Source organism: Rousettus aegyptiacus, unplaced genomic scaffold, assembly GCF_014176215.1.
Source record: "Rousettus aegyptiacus isolate mRouAeg1 unplaced genomic scaffold, mRouAeg1.p scaffold_m13_p_1, whole genome shotgun sequence".
Taxonomy (NCBI): Eukaryota; Metazoa; Chordata; class Mammalia; order Chiroptera; family Pteropodidae; genus Rousettus; species Rousettus aegyptiacus.
Genome location: NW_023416284.1, coordinates 168,147,649 through 168,165,679, shown reverse-complemented (window position 1 = coordinate 168,165,679; position 18,031 = coordinate 168,147,649). Strand labels below are relative to the sequence as shown.

At 34.2% G+C, this 18,031-nt stretch overlaps 1 protein-coding gene across 1 annotated transcript; it reads left to right on the top strand.

Moving 5' to 3' along the window:
- The first annotated feature begins 1,445 nt into the window (after positions 1-1,445).
- On the top strand, positions 1,446-14,726 carry NMBR (neuromedin B receptor). Its single transcript, XM_016132670.2, has 3 exons — positions 1,446-1,988; positions 13,423-13,771; positions 14,234-14,726. Exons 1-3 carry the CDS (start codon positions 1,567-1,569, stop codon positions 14,633-14,635), a joined length of 1,173 nt encoding a protein of 390 aa, XP_015988156.1. The 5' UTR covers positions 1,446-1,566; the 3' UTR covers positions 14,636-14,726.
- Positions 14,727-18,031: the final 3,305 nt, after the last annotated feature.

Below are 18,031 nucleotides of genomic sequence, written 5' to 3'. Positions count from 1 at the left end.
TTGTTGTCACATAGTTTTATTCTTTAATAACCAAGATCTAAGCGATCATTTTTTTTTTTTAATTTCCAAATGCAAAGAAAGTTATCTGGCTAACTTCAAAACTGTGCCATTTCTGGGTAGTTTATATTAGAGTCAGATAGTGTTAATTTGGGAATTTATTTTGTTCTTAGGAACATCGTATTTAAAATAATGTCTCAGATATATATTAAGCATATACTTAAGGCTAACATTGCTCATTAATAGGCATACATATGTTTGGTCTTAAAAGAGATATTGTCAAACAAGTCTCCAAAAGAAAAAAAGTTGAAATTCACTTTGGACAATTGTCAATTTCTGCTAAAGTTGAACATAATCATTGCGACCTACCAAATCCATATCTGGGATTCAAATGTGCACCAGAAGACTGACTAGAAACATTGAAATTAGCTAAAACTAGAGAATCCAAATGTCAATCAATCATAAAAGAAATAAATAAACAGTGGTGTATTTATAATGCAATACCACAGAGCAATGGAACATTCTACATGTGAAAGCATGGGTGGAGCTCACGAAATGTAATGTTGAGTGGAAGAAGCTGGACACAAGATTACTTACTTTATAATCCCATTTATCTTATGCTCAAGAGCAGGCAAATTAATCTTAGGTGATAAAAAAACAGAATGAATGTGGTTTCCTTAGGAGATAGTGGTCAGATTGTAGGTTCTGAATGGTGGTTAGATTGAGCTGTACATTTAAGAATGTGTACTTTACGTATGTTACATTTCAATAAAATAAATTTTAAAATAATATGCCAGCTATAGGAAAGAGTTTTCATAGCTGGGGGGAGAAAAGTAGATCAAGGAAGAAGAGTGAATTCCACTCATTTACTTCATTCTTTGCCACTCATTCTCTTTCCTAAATTCAGAGTTAGAGCCTCAGAGACTTGCCAGCTCCAAATCCTCAGAGGTCCATAAACTTATCATCTGGGGCTCCTCCTGCTCAGAGGTGGGTACTGATAAATGTATATAGAGATGCAGTGTGTGAGAGAGGTCTCAGATTCCCTTCAATCTCACACAATAAAATAGGAACCGCAGAAACGAGCAAAGCTGTAGGACTAGCCAAGTGTCAGCCACCTCACGCTAGCTCCCAGCGCTTCTGCTGCGATTCACTGCAAAGCAACAGGATGACTTCCTCGCCTCCCAAGGAATAGTCAGGTACTATTATTAATCCCAGAGCGACAAATCTTTGTTGACGAAAGGGCTATTCTCCATTAGCTATAAGAGAGAACAAACTAGTCAAGACTGGAACAAAGACGCAACTGCTTTGCCTTTTTTTTTTTTTTTTTTTTTTTTTACATTAGGAGCCAGCAGGAGACCATGTGCCTCTTCTAGAAGTGAAGCACCGGAGCGCGTAGACAGACTTCTTACTGGCCCTGTAGTCTCCAGGACGCGAGCCCTGACGCATCCCCCGTGGGCAGTAAACTTGTCCCGGGCAGAGGGAAATCCAGTGTACACGAGTCGTGTGCGTTCCGCGTTTTAGGGCAACTGGGCGCACGATAACTCCAGAGACTCTCCTAGAAAGGACACCATGCCCCCCAAGTCTCTTTGCAACCTCTCCCAGACCGCAGGCACGAATCACAGCGGTGCGGTTCCCGGGGTGTGGGACAGAGATTTCCTGCCCGCCTCGGACGGGACCACCGCCGAGTTAGTGATCCGCTGTGTGATCCCGTCCCTCTATCTGTTCATCATCACGGTGGGCTTGCTGGGCAATATCATGCTGGTGAAGATCTTCATCACCAACAGCGCCATGAGGAGTGTGCCCAACATCTTCATCTCCAGCCTGGCCGCTGGGGACGTGCTGCTGCTGCTCACCTGCGTCCCGGTGGATGCTTCGCGCTACTTCTTTGACGAGTGGATGTTCGGGAAGGTGGGCTGCAAACTGATCCCTGTCATCCAGCTCACCTCCGTGGGGGTGTCCGTGTTCACTCTCACTGCCCTCAGCGCCGACAGGTAAGGACGCAGGTAGAGGGGTGGGGGTGGGGGCTAGAAAAGTGAGGGGGCGGCGGGAAGTGCACCTGGGAGAGGAGAGAGACAGGATCAAACGAACAGCTGGTGAGGACAGGGAGAGAGGGCGTATCTGGGAATTAGAATAAGGGAAGTCTAAATGGGCTTCTTTCAAGATGTGAAGCTTGAAGAAAATATACAAAACATTAATTTAGAAATAATTAAAATTGCGTTAGTTTGAAAGAAATTTTTAAATTGCACGTACTAGTCTTCCTCCTCTCCTTCACACTTTGGAAATTTTTATTACCTATTTCATAAAAAAGCTGTATAATAAATGGGTAACAGAGCAGCTTTCTTGTATAAGCTTTCTGTGTGTGCCTAAAACCTTCTAGTGTACTTCCTTATCAGGTGGTTTAACAACCTGATAGGTAAGAATGTTGGCCTTATTATTAGAGAAAAGCTTGATTTTGATTTTTTTTCTAAATAGGAGGAAACATCATTTACACTTATTAACTAAATTCTGCTATTTATTTGAAGGGAAAACAACTAGAACAGTAAATATTCTTCCAACAGATTACTTTACACATTCTTTTTTGTTTTAATTTCTCAAGTCAAGAGATATGCTTTTTTTTCTTTCTGCAAACAGGTAGGTATCAAATTTCTGTTTATCTTAAAATAGTGCTGTAAAAATACATCTTTGATATCAAATTTGTTTTTCACATATTTTACAGTTGGGAAGTGTCTATTATTCTACTTTGCAGATCAACTAGTTCAACTGTGTCATTTTCCAGGTGAGGATATTGAGGTCCAGGGAATATAAATTCCCCTGGCAGAGCTGGGTGGAGAATCCAGGCTTACTGACTCTTGGTCCAATGTCACTACTGCAGGCTCTCTATAATCATGCTTTCAGTCAGGAGGGATGTCTGGATGGGGGTGGGAGCAAAATGTTCAATTGAGTATCATTTCATGGAGCTGTAGTTTTATGCCTTTGGGAGTGGAGTGTTGAATTAAGCTACTTAGATAGACAATTAAAATTAGATGATTAAGGTGGTATTCACTCTAATTTACATATTGTTATTAATAAAAAAATTAGTCTATCTAGATTTCCTATATATGCAATAATACCTTTATATCACTTTAACATTGAAGAGTTAATCCTTGTTAAAAGAATACAATATTCAGTGGAGAGCCAATCTCTTTTTAAACCAAATACTATTGATTAGTTTGTGTAACATTTTCTCTAAGACCACATTCCCATAAAAACATGTGCCTTTGGATAAATTATGCATCTCATTTTGTTTACGACATGCTTTCTATTATCTTTTTAAAAAGTTTTCTTCAAATTCCATAACTAAAATGTGACTTTGTAGTTTAACTGCCCTTTTTAAGGGGATCAATTTTAAGTAAAAAGTTAAACAAAATCTATTTAACGATTAGAATAAAACTTAATGAATAGTTCACCATAATCAAGTTACTATCATTATGCTTTCATTTTTAAAAGTAATATTAACAGCAAGACCCAAAATTTGACTTTATTCTACACTACTTTTCTCTATTATCATGGAGACGCAGGTAAACTGGCTCTGACAGAGGTCAGAGAAAATACTATTCCTTACATATTTACTAACTTTTCCAGTTTGTTATGTGTGTTATGTACTTTATAAATAAAGCATGGATACTTTAATGATAATGATAAAGAAAAGTAGTTTGCCTCTTCTACTTGGCCTGGAGGATACTCTTCCTATCATTGTTTGTTTTGGAAATCTAAATTAAGGAACTGGAATAACTAACTGGTGATGAAATTATGCAATACATTCTCTATTTAACTTAAATGGTTTGGAAATGTTTTATTATATATTGTCTACACTTTTGTTGTTCTTCCAGAACATGGTAATCCGAGTGTTGATTGCATCCGATGTCCACGTTTTATCTCACCAATGTTCTGATTTCTTGTGGATTTGAAAATAAGCATAAGACACTAATTTCGCTTAGCACCATGCTAGGTTTTTGGGGTGAGTTTATTATCCTCACGACGCTATGAAATAGGCACTATAATTATTACCATTTTAAAGTGAAGAAAACTGAGTCTTGAAATTAAGCAACATTTTTATGATCTCACAGTGAAGGAGACATTTGAAACCCATTCAAAGCCTGTAGTTTTCACCATTAAGCCACGTTATTATTGAGTAATAAAAAATTACTATTTTCCCCCTATTTAATGGCAAACTAAAAAATTAAATTTAAATAAAGCATCCATGAGTGGAAAAAAAAAAAGATTGCTAAAGCTCTTTCATTAGGTACATCAGAATGAAAGAAAGTCATAAATATAATTTCAAAGTAAAAAAAAATAACCTGAATTTAAAATTAAGTAGTAGTTGTAACAATATGAAAACTAAAAAAAGTTATTAGAATTTTAAAACAACAAATTCAATAGTTTGTTAAACCATCTATCTTCATGAGATGGCTTAGATGTCTTTGCTTAAGAAAATAAAAGTAGAGAGTTTAGAAACAGGGATCACAATAATATAGAAAAAGAAATAGGAAGATAATTAGATTTTTTTGTAATGCGTATCCCAATGTGAGGTGGAAAGTTAATGTTATATATCATTGATGACAGCATCACCGGATAACAGAGACTGAAATAAGAAATACAATATTTATGAATCTACCTTGATGCCTAAATCACCTTGTTTGTTACAGGTTGTATGGGTGACATTTGTAATTATTAATTCTTGAATTTCTAAATTCTTTTGAGGAGTTTCAGCTGATTCATCCTTAGGAAAGATCATTTGTGTCCACTGTGGATGTGCCTCAAAGGCATTTCATAACCAGATGGGAGGAGAGACGGTGCATGATCTGAAATGGTGATAGAGGTGCTCTCAGTTTGTTTTTTATTTTTCTCTTAATGGATTTTTTCAATGACTCTCTCAAAAATGTACTTCTTTCTTGCTCACATTAAGTAGCTGATTAAAAGTATTTGCGTAGTCTTTGTTGTATTACTTCCACTAGTTTTACACACACACGTGCGCGCACACACACACACACACACAAACACACACATCCCCCAACCCCCTCCCCACCAATTGTTGGGACATGTGTGCTGTGATAATACCAGGTAGATAAAGTCCCACAGGACACATTTTGCTTATGATTCACATTATAGATATGTTCTTCACTATCTATAACAGTGGCTGCATTTCCAAACTTAGAAAATTATTATTTTTTGATTTTTGGAGACTTTTGGCCTCTAAAAACCCATAATTAATATGCAAGTAACTTCTAAGAATGACTTCTCCTTTTTCCTTCACAGAAAAAAAAATTCCCACAGATTCCCAGTGCTATGAACATGATTATTTTATGTATTTACAAATGTAAAACTAAATATCAATTTTTTATTTTGTCTTTTTATATAACTGAACTAAAATGTATTTATAAATTAAATTTTAAAAATCTATAAAGCAATAAAAATGAAATTAATATTAATTTAATATATCAGGATATGTTTTTTTTATGATACTAAATAGCCAGTGTTGGATTAAAGGCAAAAATAATATTGTGCCTACTCTGACTCAAATGCTAATGTATTAATAATTTAAAATTTTTGTTTGCTAGTTAGAATAAACAGATTTAATTCCATAACTGAGCTAGTTCTCTTAGGTAGGAACCTTGAATCATTAACATTATGCCAGTGCAAACAGATATTTTATCCTCAGTATTACGATTTGTTAAAATGTTGAAACAGAGTGAATGTGGGTCCTAGGTCTAACACTCCCCAGGCCTTAGGAAGCTTTTTCGTCAGTTTTTGTCCAGTGGTGAGAGGGAGTGCCATTATCTGCTGGTTTCTCACCAAAGCTCAGGTACTGATTAACCAGCTAGTCCTGACTGGGGAGACTTTCTTCCTTGGTCCATAGCCCTGGTCTGTATGCTGATAATCCCCTGCCTTTCAGTGAATGTTGAGATTGGTACTCAGTGTGCTTCTAAATTCTTTTTGAAGAGTTCAGGCTGACCATAGACACCCAGGACAATAGTCCACACTCACCCTTACAGATAACCTATGTTTCCAGAATGATGACTTATTTGTTTTTAACTTGTTCCAAAAGAATTTGAGGTAGGTTAAAGATAAAGATACAAATAATATACAACAGGAATAAAAAAGAGAGGAAAACCAGGTATAGGGAAAATAGAAGTTCAAAAATACAGAGTGAACCGTACTTTCACAAAACGTGAGCAGTACATTTGTCTGAGATCTTTTGAGCTGCCAATTCAAAAAGACAATTTGTTTTGCATAACAAGTACTCAGTTGTTATTTTTCCATAACCATAGAAACAGGATGAATTGTAATCTGCACTTAATTTATTAGTTTTTAATTTGAATTTTTATGTTTTTTTTTTTGTTAAATAAAGGTTGTTATATTTGACTTCAATAAATCAGATACCTTTTATTCTAGCTTATTTCCATTTCCCTTCTAATTCACACATTGAATTAAGTGCTGTAAAATTCTTACAATATTCACACTATTCATCCACCTTGATCTGAAATCTTTGGGACACACTATGAATTAGAAGAGAATACACCAGGCTAGGGCTTTTAGCATCTGGGTGTTAGTCCTGCATCTGTTATGTCCAGATGTTCAAGTTGGAGAAAATGATAAAACAGCACAACACACATGCCCATAAGGCAGTCTTTTATCCATTTGCAAGATAAGAATAATGTCTTCAACTGTAGAGCTGAGGGTCCTAAGATGCGATCCTATTACCTTCCTCTCTGAGTATTGAGCAAATAGTAACCCAAAGAGAAAAAGGTATACAGGCAATTGGTGAGGCAATTAGAGGGTCATTTAGTGCTTTGGTGCCCTGCTTGTTGTGCTATTCCATATTACCACATCTCAGGCAAGTCTCACATTTAATTATCTATGCTGGTTCTATTTGTCCACTTCTCAGTGGAATCAAAGACCTTCTAAGATGCACCCTTCAGTCTTTTGCCTGTAGTGATGCATTTAAATAGGGACCATTTGTTCTGGCTGAGCCATGAGTAGAGTTTCAACACTTTATTGTTAGTTGTCACCAGCAGTACAGTTCCTATATGTGAGTTTCAAAACCAAAAATAACAATTTGCCTTGGTTCTTCCAAGTGCAGATTGCTCAGGAGCATGGACCAATTTCCGAGGTCTTGTGTTGGTTTTAGACAATATTTTATGTAACCAGTAGCTTATTTTCAGGTCTTTGGAGATCCTCACCCAAATCCCAAATATACTGACAATCTGGTATTTGGAAAGTTATTTGTTTATTTTCTATTGAAAGAACACAAGTCTTATTTAAACTTCTTTTTATTTTTTATCATTTATTGTTTTGTCGTTCTTTTATTCTCACTTGTTTCCATATTACCACGGTTATTTTCACATTCATGCTCCAAAGTGATAATCCGGCTTAATTTTTCTAGCTCCACACTTAATGAACTGTCTTTTAATTTATTGTTTTAATTATTGATACAAAATATTAAATGTTATTAGGTCTACTTCTAGTGAACACCTACTTCTAGTGAACACTACTGATTTACTGAGGTTCTTAGCAATATCTTCTATTTCCACTTATTCATAAGTCTTCATGAGCAGCAGAAATAAACACCAAACCTTCACTTCTTAATACTTCCTTTGATTTATCTATTTGTTATTGAGTTTTAATTTTTTCTTATGCAGATTTTCATTAAGAATATTTTTTCAACTTCTAATGTAGACCTTCTTTACTTTTATTAATTGTGGAAATTTAGGGGGAATATTTTTACAATTAAATTTTAATGACTATGGTTTAATTCAAACTAATTTTTGACAAAGAACCACATTTTAAGAGTACCAAACGTTTAACATCACATTAGGAACCAGTTTTAGATTACGAAAGCACAACCCAGAAATGATTATGGACATTTACATATGTCAGCACCAAGCTCATCCTGTCCACTAGGCCAAGTGCCCTCGGTAAACTGATCAAGAAGGGAAGGTTCGATGGTGAGACAACCACCAGCTTTATTGGACAGAGTGCAATTCTATTGGAGGAAGTGCAATCTATTGTGTGGTGCATGTGGTATTGAGCACTCTTCTTTGGCTCCCCTTCTCTCCAGAGAACCGTATGGCTTTACACATAGCAGAGTACAATAGTGGCATTCAGCCACACATGCATGATACGATAAGCTGAAGTATGTTTACATAGCATTCTAAATCTGGGGTCCTATTCCTAGCCACGGGCCTAGATCACAGCCAGACCTTGGACCCGCCAGACCTCGGATTCAGCCGAGCCTGGAGCCTACAACATAGATTTTATGAAAGTGTAGTTTTCAGAGATGACCTAAAAGAATATGAAATGCCATTTCTAATACTGTTGAGGCTTACATACTCCGCTGTAAAAGTAATTATTAAGTTAAGAAAACATGATTACAGATATTAGCTAAGTCTTTCCATTTAAAAATAATATTGACATTTAGAGAACAAGAAAATCAAATGAATAAAATAAGTAAAACATTGAATTCTTCAGTTGTGTTCTCTGCAATGTGCTGTATTTCAAAAATATAGTCTGTAGTCACAGGATGTGAGTAAATCCTGAGTTGTTTGCTTACTGACTCTGTAATTATTTGAACATTATTTAATTCCTTGGTCTCAATGAGTGTTTCTGTAAAATGTGTATAGAAATCAGTTTTGCAGCACAGGACTATTTTATCAAGTGAGGTAATTGATGTGAAAACATTGTTACTCTGTGGGTTGCTGTGTAAGTTCTACTATATCACTTATGTGTCAGGATGACAAATAACTTACTCATTCAAATCAGTATTTATTCACACATGCAGTTAATTATCAAAAAATTGACATTGAAGTAGACAGCAAAATGAGCCCATTATAAAATTAATGATGAAGATCTCTTTACCTCTATAGCCTTTCCCTAATTTCTTTAACCACCAACTGACTAATTCCAATCTGTTGCCTTCATCAGTATGCGTTGTCATTATTGTTTTCCTCCTTATGAAACTTTTGTGTCATTTAAGTCATATCTTTTAGTAAGTTAAGAACAAAGTGATTTATTTTTCCGATAAAGAACAAATAGAATAGCTGACCCTCTTATAATTGAATCCAGTACTTCTCATTCTTTCCAAAGTGGCATCCCACTTATTAAATTATTTTTAATGAAGTTATTTATAGTCTTAGACATTCTATTGTATAATAATACATGGATTTTTTAAATGATAAATTTAGTAATTTTGCTATATCAGTACTATTAAAATGTTATATGACATATTGTAAAAGATAGGCATCTGATTCTTCAAACACTGAACTGTTGGATTCCAAACACTTCTCGGATGCGCCAGTTGCCCTAGACAGTCTGGAGAAAGATGCTCACTGCCCCAGTCAGTCTTCTTGAAAGGTAGTTTCTAAACCTGGCTTAAATTCAGAATCACCTGAAAATCTTACAAAATGGAAAATCTCACATTCTACATCCTGGAGACTCTGCGCCATAAGTCTGGGGAGAAACTTAATACTCTCTCTCTCTCTTTTTTTTTTTTTTTTTCAGTTCTCTAGGTGATTCTGAACATTTATCCAGCCTGGGCATTAGTGGACTAGATTGTCTCTATCTCTCACCTCCATTCTCATTTCAACCTAATAGCCAACAACTACCACTCCACTCTACCAAAACTGCTCTTAATGAAGTGATCTACTTGTTGCTCAGACCACATTTTCTTATCAGTTCAACAAACATTTATCGAGAAGCTACTATGAGTCAGGCAATGTTATGCACTATAGATATAATGGTGAGCGAGACACAGGCTTGGGTGTCGAGAAACATTTTTCTTTACTTTTAGAGTATTTGACACAGAGGACTACACATTTTTTTTAAAAAATTCTCTCTCTCTTTCTCCTGCTTCCATGATACCTTTTTCTTCTTCTACTTGCCAGGTAGTTCATACTTAGGTGCTGTATTGGCCTCTGATAATTTAAGACGTTATGAAAAAAAAAAAAAAAAAGGAAATTATAGATAGTATAACTAGAAAGCTTTGCAGAAATTTGTAGATGGAGATTTCGAGATGTTGTGATTGACTTGTATGAGCTAAACATGATCTAATTTTCATTATATATTTTGTCATACGATAACATTTAATTATCAAGACTATACACAGATATGATAAGCAAGAATCAAAATAAAAATAATGAAAAAACATATTTATTTATTGATATTTAATTGTGAATGATGATTATGTTCGCTTCATATGCTTTTTGATTGATTAGCTTTTAGTTTTCAGTTAGGAATATCTTTCTGGACCATCTGGAAAAAAATCTTTCACACATACCTATTACGTTACTAAGTTCAATGAGATAGTTTTCATGTGGAGGGACTACTTCATTCCTACATCTTCATAAATATTTGAAGGAAGTATGATTAAACATGCCCATATTAATTTGTACTATATTGTTTTTACTTTATGCTTTTCATCTTTTCAAAGATGCACATGAAACATTGGTTGGTATATAATATATTCTCTGATAGTTATAAGCTATGGTTTAGTACTAACAATAGCACTTTGGTAATCTGTTGTTTTAAACTGTAATTTCTGGCTTATAGAATTTGAAATACTCTCCTTTTGGTCAAATGTATATCAGTTAGGGGGAAAATCCATGGGGCGCACCTTCCCTCTCTTGGAGGAGGTGACTAAGAATCATTCTTACTAAAATTGCCTTCTACCTTTGATATGCAATAAAACAAAAATTCTGGATGTGTTGCTAGCTTTACTATGGCAATTTTGTCAGAATGAGAGAGTTATAATTTTTATTCCTCTTTGAACTTTCTACAACATCCTTTATGGTTATAGTGCTTTTGCAATGGTAGGTGCTTAGCTATAGGCTTTTCTTCCTGCTTAAATCCAGGAAAGTTCAGAATATTCTTTGTTGTTTCCGAAAATCTAACAAGGAAGGCTGGTTAACTAGTCAATTTGTAGTATCTGCCTGCCCCACATTTCTCTGTTCTTTCCTTACCTCTTCTACATACAGAAGAATTTACAATTAGCTTTTCGATAACTTGATCTTAAATATGAATTTGCAAGCAGTAAATATCTAAGTTTTGAGGAGAGGTTCCAGCATAAAAAGACCAAACAAATAAAACTTGGAACTATTTTAGAAAGAGAAGGAAACTAAACATTTTCTGTATTGGTTCTATAGATATGTAATGACTTGAAAACTAGAAAGAACTAGAATTTAAAAGTATGATAAACAATTCAGAAGAATGTAAGCTAAAGCTAATAAAGTATCTTAGAAATAAAACCCCAAAGAAAGTTGAGATGAGTTTTATAGAGTCAAAAACTAAGAAAGAAAAATTGAGATTCAAGCACTGGGACTCCAACTATTCATGGTGGTCATATAACATTCAGAAAAAGGTTAAATTGAGGTAAATGTAAAATTATCCAAATGAAAAAAATATCAAGTAGCAATTCTAGGAAAATCAGAGCCACATATAAGAAAGAGGATACTGTCATAATGTACTACTTAACTCTGCAGCAAGTGATATTTATTTAGTCATAATAATTATTGACTATTTTATGAATACTTATATATCAGGAAGTATTCATATATAACTTACTATATCAGGAAGTTGAGAATGGGGGGAATAAAGGTAATATAGAGAAAATCTTAAACTGCCATAACTGGATGTTAAGAACTAATGTCTATAATATTTGATTCAAGAGTCAGTGGCAGGAGTACTTTTCCTAAATTTATGGAGGAAATGATGTGAAATTTGTTTTAACTCATGAGTGGGGCCTGAGATTTCATAGGAGGCTTCTATTTTTCTTTATAGGACTCTTAGTGCTCTCTGATTCAAAAATAAACCAACCTCTTTGAACAAATTAATCTGATAAAATATTTAAAAAGAAAAAAAATAGTTCATTCTATTTACGATTGTAAATCTTCTTTAAATTTCTTAAGCACTTGTAAGTAAACAAAATAGGAGAACACAGCCTATTGAGTTCTGCTATGTGTGAAGTCTGGGTAAAATGCATGATGTGTGCTACTTTACTTAATTTGGCATTGAAGCTCTTTGCCGTTGCTCTACTTTAATTTCTGTGTTCCTTGTTTCACATGGGAAGACCCTCCGGATCAAAAAGCAAATGGCCTTTCCAATTGGGGGTCTGGAAATGACACTTTGATGCAAACCAGGAAGGAAAAAGAGAGATGAGGTTGAGAGCTCTTAATAGCTTGTGGGGAACAGAAAGCATCTTTACAGAACTGCAGAAGGAGATCTTACATGTTTGTTATGTAGTTTGAAATATTCCGAATTTGTAGAACACCAGACCAAATCAAATATAAATAAGGAGAAGGTAGAGAGTCATGATATGGTGAATATCTGATTATTGCCAGGCACTGTAACAGGCATTCTATATGTTTTTTATAATCACAAAAGTTTGAGGGAAGTATTTTTTTCCCCGATTTACAAAGAAAGAAAAAGACCTTAAGTGATTTTCCAAAGGATATCAGAGCTAAAAACTCAGATTTGTTTTTTTTTTTTTTTAAATGTATCTTAACCTCCTGGTTATATACCTTAACCTGAATTACTTTCAAAGACAAATATAAACAATTTGAGGTTTACACACAATTTTGGTTTCTTTACATTATTATTACCCTAATGTGTGTGATCGAGTTAGCTGTAGAAAGTCTGGATTTTTTAAGCCACTGTGTGTCCTTTACCACTATGATGGTGTCAGGTGGGAGGAGACAGAATTTTATGAGGTCTAGACATTAAATTAATTTGAACTGTAAAGACGATATTATTCCATTGTTTTTAGTCCTTATGATGGAATTATGGAGAAAACCCAGTCTGGATTAGTTTCTAAGATTTACTAATGTCCTTAGGAAAAAAGTAGAGACTCAGGCTCAGAAGCTAAGGAGTATAAAAGTAGAATTGATAAGATTATTTTGTGGACATTTTCTATTTTGTGGTTATTGTATATTATAGCAATTATAGTAGTGACAGAAAATACGAGTCTTTAAATAAAAATACAAGTCTTTAAATAAAAATATTTAATACATGAGGATATTTGTAGTATGTGCGGATTTTGAAAAAAAAACTTGTAAAAGAGTTAAGCAAATTACTGCAATTTGGGAAATGACAATTTCAGATATTTTCCTATGTCTTCTGTGCCAATAAGCAGTGGAATTACTTTTAGACAAAGAGACACCGGTGATCTTACCGGTGATGTGTATTCCAAACACTACAGAACAGCTAGGGAATAATGACATGTTGCCACCTCTCTCTTAGCAAATAAGATTTCTCTCTACCTTCCTTCTCTCTCTCTCTCCCTTCCTTCTTCCCTCCTTTCCTACCCTTTCTTCCCTCTCCTTTTCACATCCCTCCATCTCTTTCACAGTTTTGTCTTCTTTGTTAAGGTTAATTGGAGACGTATTGTTTTCCCAGGTACAGAGCCATTGTAAACCCCATGGACATCCAGACTTCAGAGGCGGTGCTGTGGACCTGTGTGAAGGCCGTGGGTATCTGGGTGGTCTCCGTGCTGTTGGCTGTTCCAGAAGCAGTGTTCTCAGAAGTGGCGAGCATTGATAGCTTGGGAAATGGCAGCTTCACAGCCTGCATACCCTACCCTCAGACAGATGAATTACATCCGAAGATTCATTCAGTGCTCATCTTCCTGGTCTATTTCGTCATACCCCTTGCGATTATTAGTGTTTATTATTATCATATTGCAAAGACTTTAATCAAAAGTGCACATAATCTTCCTGGAGAATACAATGAACATACCAAAAAACAGGTAAGCTTGGTATATGTGGGGGGCTGGGGGGGGGGAGCTGGTAGGCTGCAGTAACTGCTATTTTGTGTTTCATTTCAAGGGATCTCAGTACTAGGAATGATTAGAATGGAGCGGAAGGGGGCAGGATGGAAGGGCATGAACTGGACTGAACTAGAAGCAGAGGCACTGGTGGGATCTCTAATATGGGGTCATGTTATAGCTCTGTAAAGGCTCGCTGATGTTCAGCATCTCTGCCACTTGGGCCTGGGACCATTAGAATGTCTTGGAAGGCCTTCTTTCTTTCTTTCTTTCTTTCTTTCTTTCTTTCTTTCTTTCTTTCTTTCTTTCTTTCTTTCTTTCTTTCTTCCTTCCTTCCTTCCTTCCTTCCTTCCTTCCTTCCTTCCTTCCTTCCTTCCTTCCTTCCTTTTCTTTCTTTCTTTTTCATACATTTTAAGGAATGAAACTATTTCTTTGTATTTACAGATGGAAACGCGGAAACGCCTGGCTAAAATTGTGCTGGTCTTCGTGGGCTGCTTTTTCTTCTGTTGGTTTCCAAATCACATCCTCTATATGTATAGGTCTTTTAACTATAACGAGATTGACCCATCTCTAGGCCACATGCTTGTCACCTTAATTGCCCGGGTTCTGAGCTTTTGCAATTCCTGTGTCAATCCATTTGCTCTCTATCTACTCAGTGAAAGCTTCAGAAGGCATTTCAATAGCCAGCTCTGTTGTGGGAGGAAGTCCTATCCAGAGAGATCAACCAGCTACCTAGTCAGTTCTTCTGCAGTGCGTATGACATCTCTGAAAAACAATGCTAAGAACGTGGGAACTAATTCTGTTTTACTAAATGGGCACAGCGTGAAACAGGAAATGGCCCTGTGATTTTGGCCATTCAACTCACTACCTGGAAAGAACTTACTTTTCTGCTTTTATTGAGTAGAGCGAAACTAAGCAGTTTTCTCTTTCAAACTATTTCTCAGCTAATTCATTAAACAATTCCCTTTTGACTTAGAAAAGGAAAGACAAGCCCTTTTCTCTGAATAGGACTTGAAATTACATTAAAAATATATATTGCTCACATTAAAAGTGTTTTGAAAAGCAATTCTATATGTGTATAAATCAATATCACTTCAGGATTTAAGCTGTTGCTAGAGCCAACACTCGAGTTTTTATCTTAAATTTATTTTATCTTAAAGAAGGAAATAATTCCTATATTAACTCAATGATTCAATGAGGGTAATATTTGAAATCCTAATATTTCAAATATAAGTCACATTTTCCTGAATTTTATTCATACCTAGTGCATGTTCATATTGCCTCTGGTTGAATAAAACAAAAAATTCAAAAGGTGGTGCTTAACCACAAGTCAATAATATTTATGTGATTTTTTTGTATAATTAATCATAATTTATAGAAATAACATCTGTAACATAGGTATGTGATTAAAAGGTATGAGGACATTTGTGTTATAAATAGTAAAATAAATATCATCTGAATATGATTTATATTGTGAATATAGAATAGATATCATATTTGTCCCAAATTATAAAACTTTGACTCAGAAATTGGCATGGCCATCTTTGTATACATTGTTAAATCCTTGGATATTTGGATGATTCTGTATAGCTATGATAAGATTTGTGTACTTCTGGTGAGTTCAACCATCAAATTATTCTTTCTTGCAACAGCCACCTGTCAAGGCAAATTAACTCTGTGTGGTGTCGCAATTTTCTCTGAATAAATGTCTTAGGAATTTTTTCACCAAAATAAAAATATGGTCTTGATTAAGTCTTAAAAGCTACTCTTTCTTAAGTATGTATCAATAAGTCTAACATTTGGATTATTATGTTTCATACTACTTCTCTTTCCAAATTTGAGTAGAAAGTAAACTGTTAGTATACTACATTCTTTCTTAAACACTCCTAACATTCTATAGAAGTTATGAAATACTCGATTGATGTGTAGCAATGGAAAAAAGCAAATTGCCTATTATAGTTAATAATAATAACGATAACAAATATCAATCAAATGTTTTCTGTGTTCTAGGCATAATCCTAAAGCTTTACATGTACTTAATCCTCAATATAACCCCTGAGGTGAAAAAGAGAAGGATCCACTTTTGATAGAGTATAAAGTTACACAATTGGGGATACCTCTATTTAAAAAAATACAACGTTGCAAATTTTACAAAAAATATCTGATCATATGAACACATTGTCAGGGCCCTGAACTTAGACTTTATTCACTCCATAGTAAATTCACCTCTGAAATATGTCTCATCTTTATTTTATGTATTGGGAAACTGAGGCCCAGAGATAATAAACTTAAAGAGGATTACACAGCCATGGGGAAAGGCGGGATTTAAAACTGGATACCGTACAAAGGGTACATGCACCCATTATTCCACCACCATATGTGGCTTTCTTTTGTCTGAAATAGCTGTTTTTAACCTTTGGGAAAGTTGTAGATCTATTCATCAGAAAGGTGTAAAATATTACACAAAAATTTTATATCGACTCTGGATATTTTATAATTTTTAAAGCTCATTTATTAAAATCTAAGGAACCAAGGATAATCCTTAGTCAATGCAGAATTTTTCTCCTTGCTGGTATTAAAATGATGATAGAGATACACATATAAAAGATTGCAAGATATATACATCTTGCAAGATCCCTTTAGTTTCATATATATACAGATATATTGTTTTATATTCATACAAATTTATAAATGTGTATATATGAAGCTAAGAGGCACATGTAAATCTTAAGTATGATATCCTAATAATTTAAAGTTTAGAGAATAATATTGTTACATAATCTATTATCTGATTTTTCAAGAATGAAAAATATTTATTGATGAAATATTTTAGAAAAAATTTACTTACACATATTTTGTTAAAAATATTTTTTGAAATAACACAAATGCATTAACAATGGCATCAAAAATTTCAGTTTTCTTTTTTTAAAAGTATTTTAGCAATAGCTACATATTGCTCCTACTGAAAGTCATACTTTTTACTGAAGCTGAGTCCTGGTTTTTGGAGACTTAGTCAATACTTACAGCTCTGTTCATAAATGAAACAGGTTGAGAATTGTGCAAACTTTTTTGAATCTGGCTGTTGGACTCCACTGCTGGGTTATAATTCCAATTCACTCCTCTGTTATGATTTCTCATTTTGAAGAAATCCTGTGAATTGCATGAAATTTCTTAGAAATAGATGCCCAAGAGTTAATATATTAGTATATACTCTATGTGTATATGATAAAGGCAAATATTTAATATTTACTTTTATCATATATTTTCCAAGTCAAACAAAACTTCATGCCTTACACACACAAACATTTGCTCATACACATATGCAGATGGGTTCATATTAAAATTAGAGCTTAAATTTTGACATCAATTGAATTTAAGGTTTAGTTTATATATATTTGTTTTGCATATTTATTATGGAAATACTAATATTTATTTTTGAGCATTTAAAGATTTCATTGTTCTTATTAAAGAATAAAGTTAAAAGAAATAAAATCCAAATTTACTTATGAAGTCAAACTACAGGAGCAAATCAAGCTAATTATGCATGTTAGCCAGAGTACAACAAAAAAGCCAAACTCCAAATCTGTTAAAATAAACACAGAGTGAAATAGACCATTAAAATGTAATCAGTTTCCTGATTTATATAATTCCATCTAATAGAATTCTTAATTCAAGAAAGTGTTAGGAAAAAAATATGTCTAATAAGATAATATCCGGTGGAGGGAAATACCACCAAATTATTATTTTTAACATTGAGATATTGTGTGTTCTTTTATGTCCATCTTCTCTTTAAACTAGAAGTAGTTCAAAAGAACTACAAAATGATAGAATCCTTGGAATATGTGGACCAGAGGATGCTCTCTCATAATTGTCTTATCTGTAAAATGGGTTAACAATACTATAAAGGTTAAATTAGATAATACATGTAAAGTACTCATACGCTGCCTGGCATGTTAGTAATTTTCCAGTAAAGATAGCTTTTATTATTGTTTTAAAGTCATCTTTCCTCATGTAATTAAATAGTAATGAAGTTTATTAAACATTTATTATGTGCCAGATCCTGTATTATACCCTTTCCTGGAATGCCTCATGTCAGCTTTCAGGCCTTATTATAATTCACGGTCTATGAATGAGAAAACTGGGAGTAATAAGCAGATACTATAAGGATGGAAGAGCTTGTTGAACTCTTGTCTATTTGAATTTAAATTCATATATTGTATCTATAGTCAATATTTCCAGGAA

Bases quoted from the DNA above. Each gene is read 5' to 3' on its own strand.
- NMBR (XM_016132670.2), top strand. From the start codon at position 1,567: ATGCCCCCCAAGTCTCTTTGCAACCTCTCCCAGACCGCAGGCACGAAT. The intron at 1,989-13,422 runs GTAAGGACGCAG...TTGTTTTCCCAG, and splicing joins ACTGCCCTCAGCGCCGACAG to GTACAGAGCCATTGTAAACC. The intron at 13,772-14,233 runs GTAAGCTTGGTA...TTGTATTTACAG, and splicing joins ATGAACATACCAAAAAACAG to ATGGAAACGCGGAAACGCCT.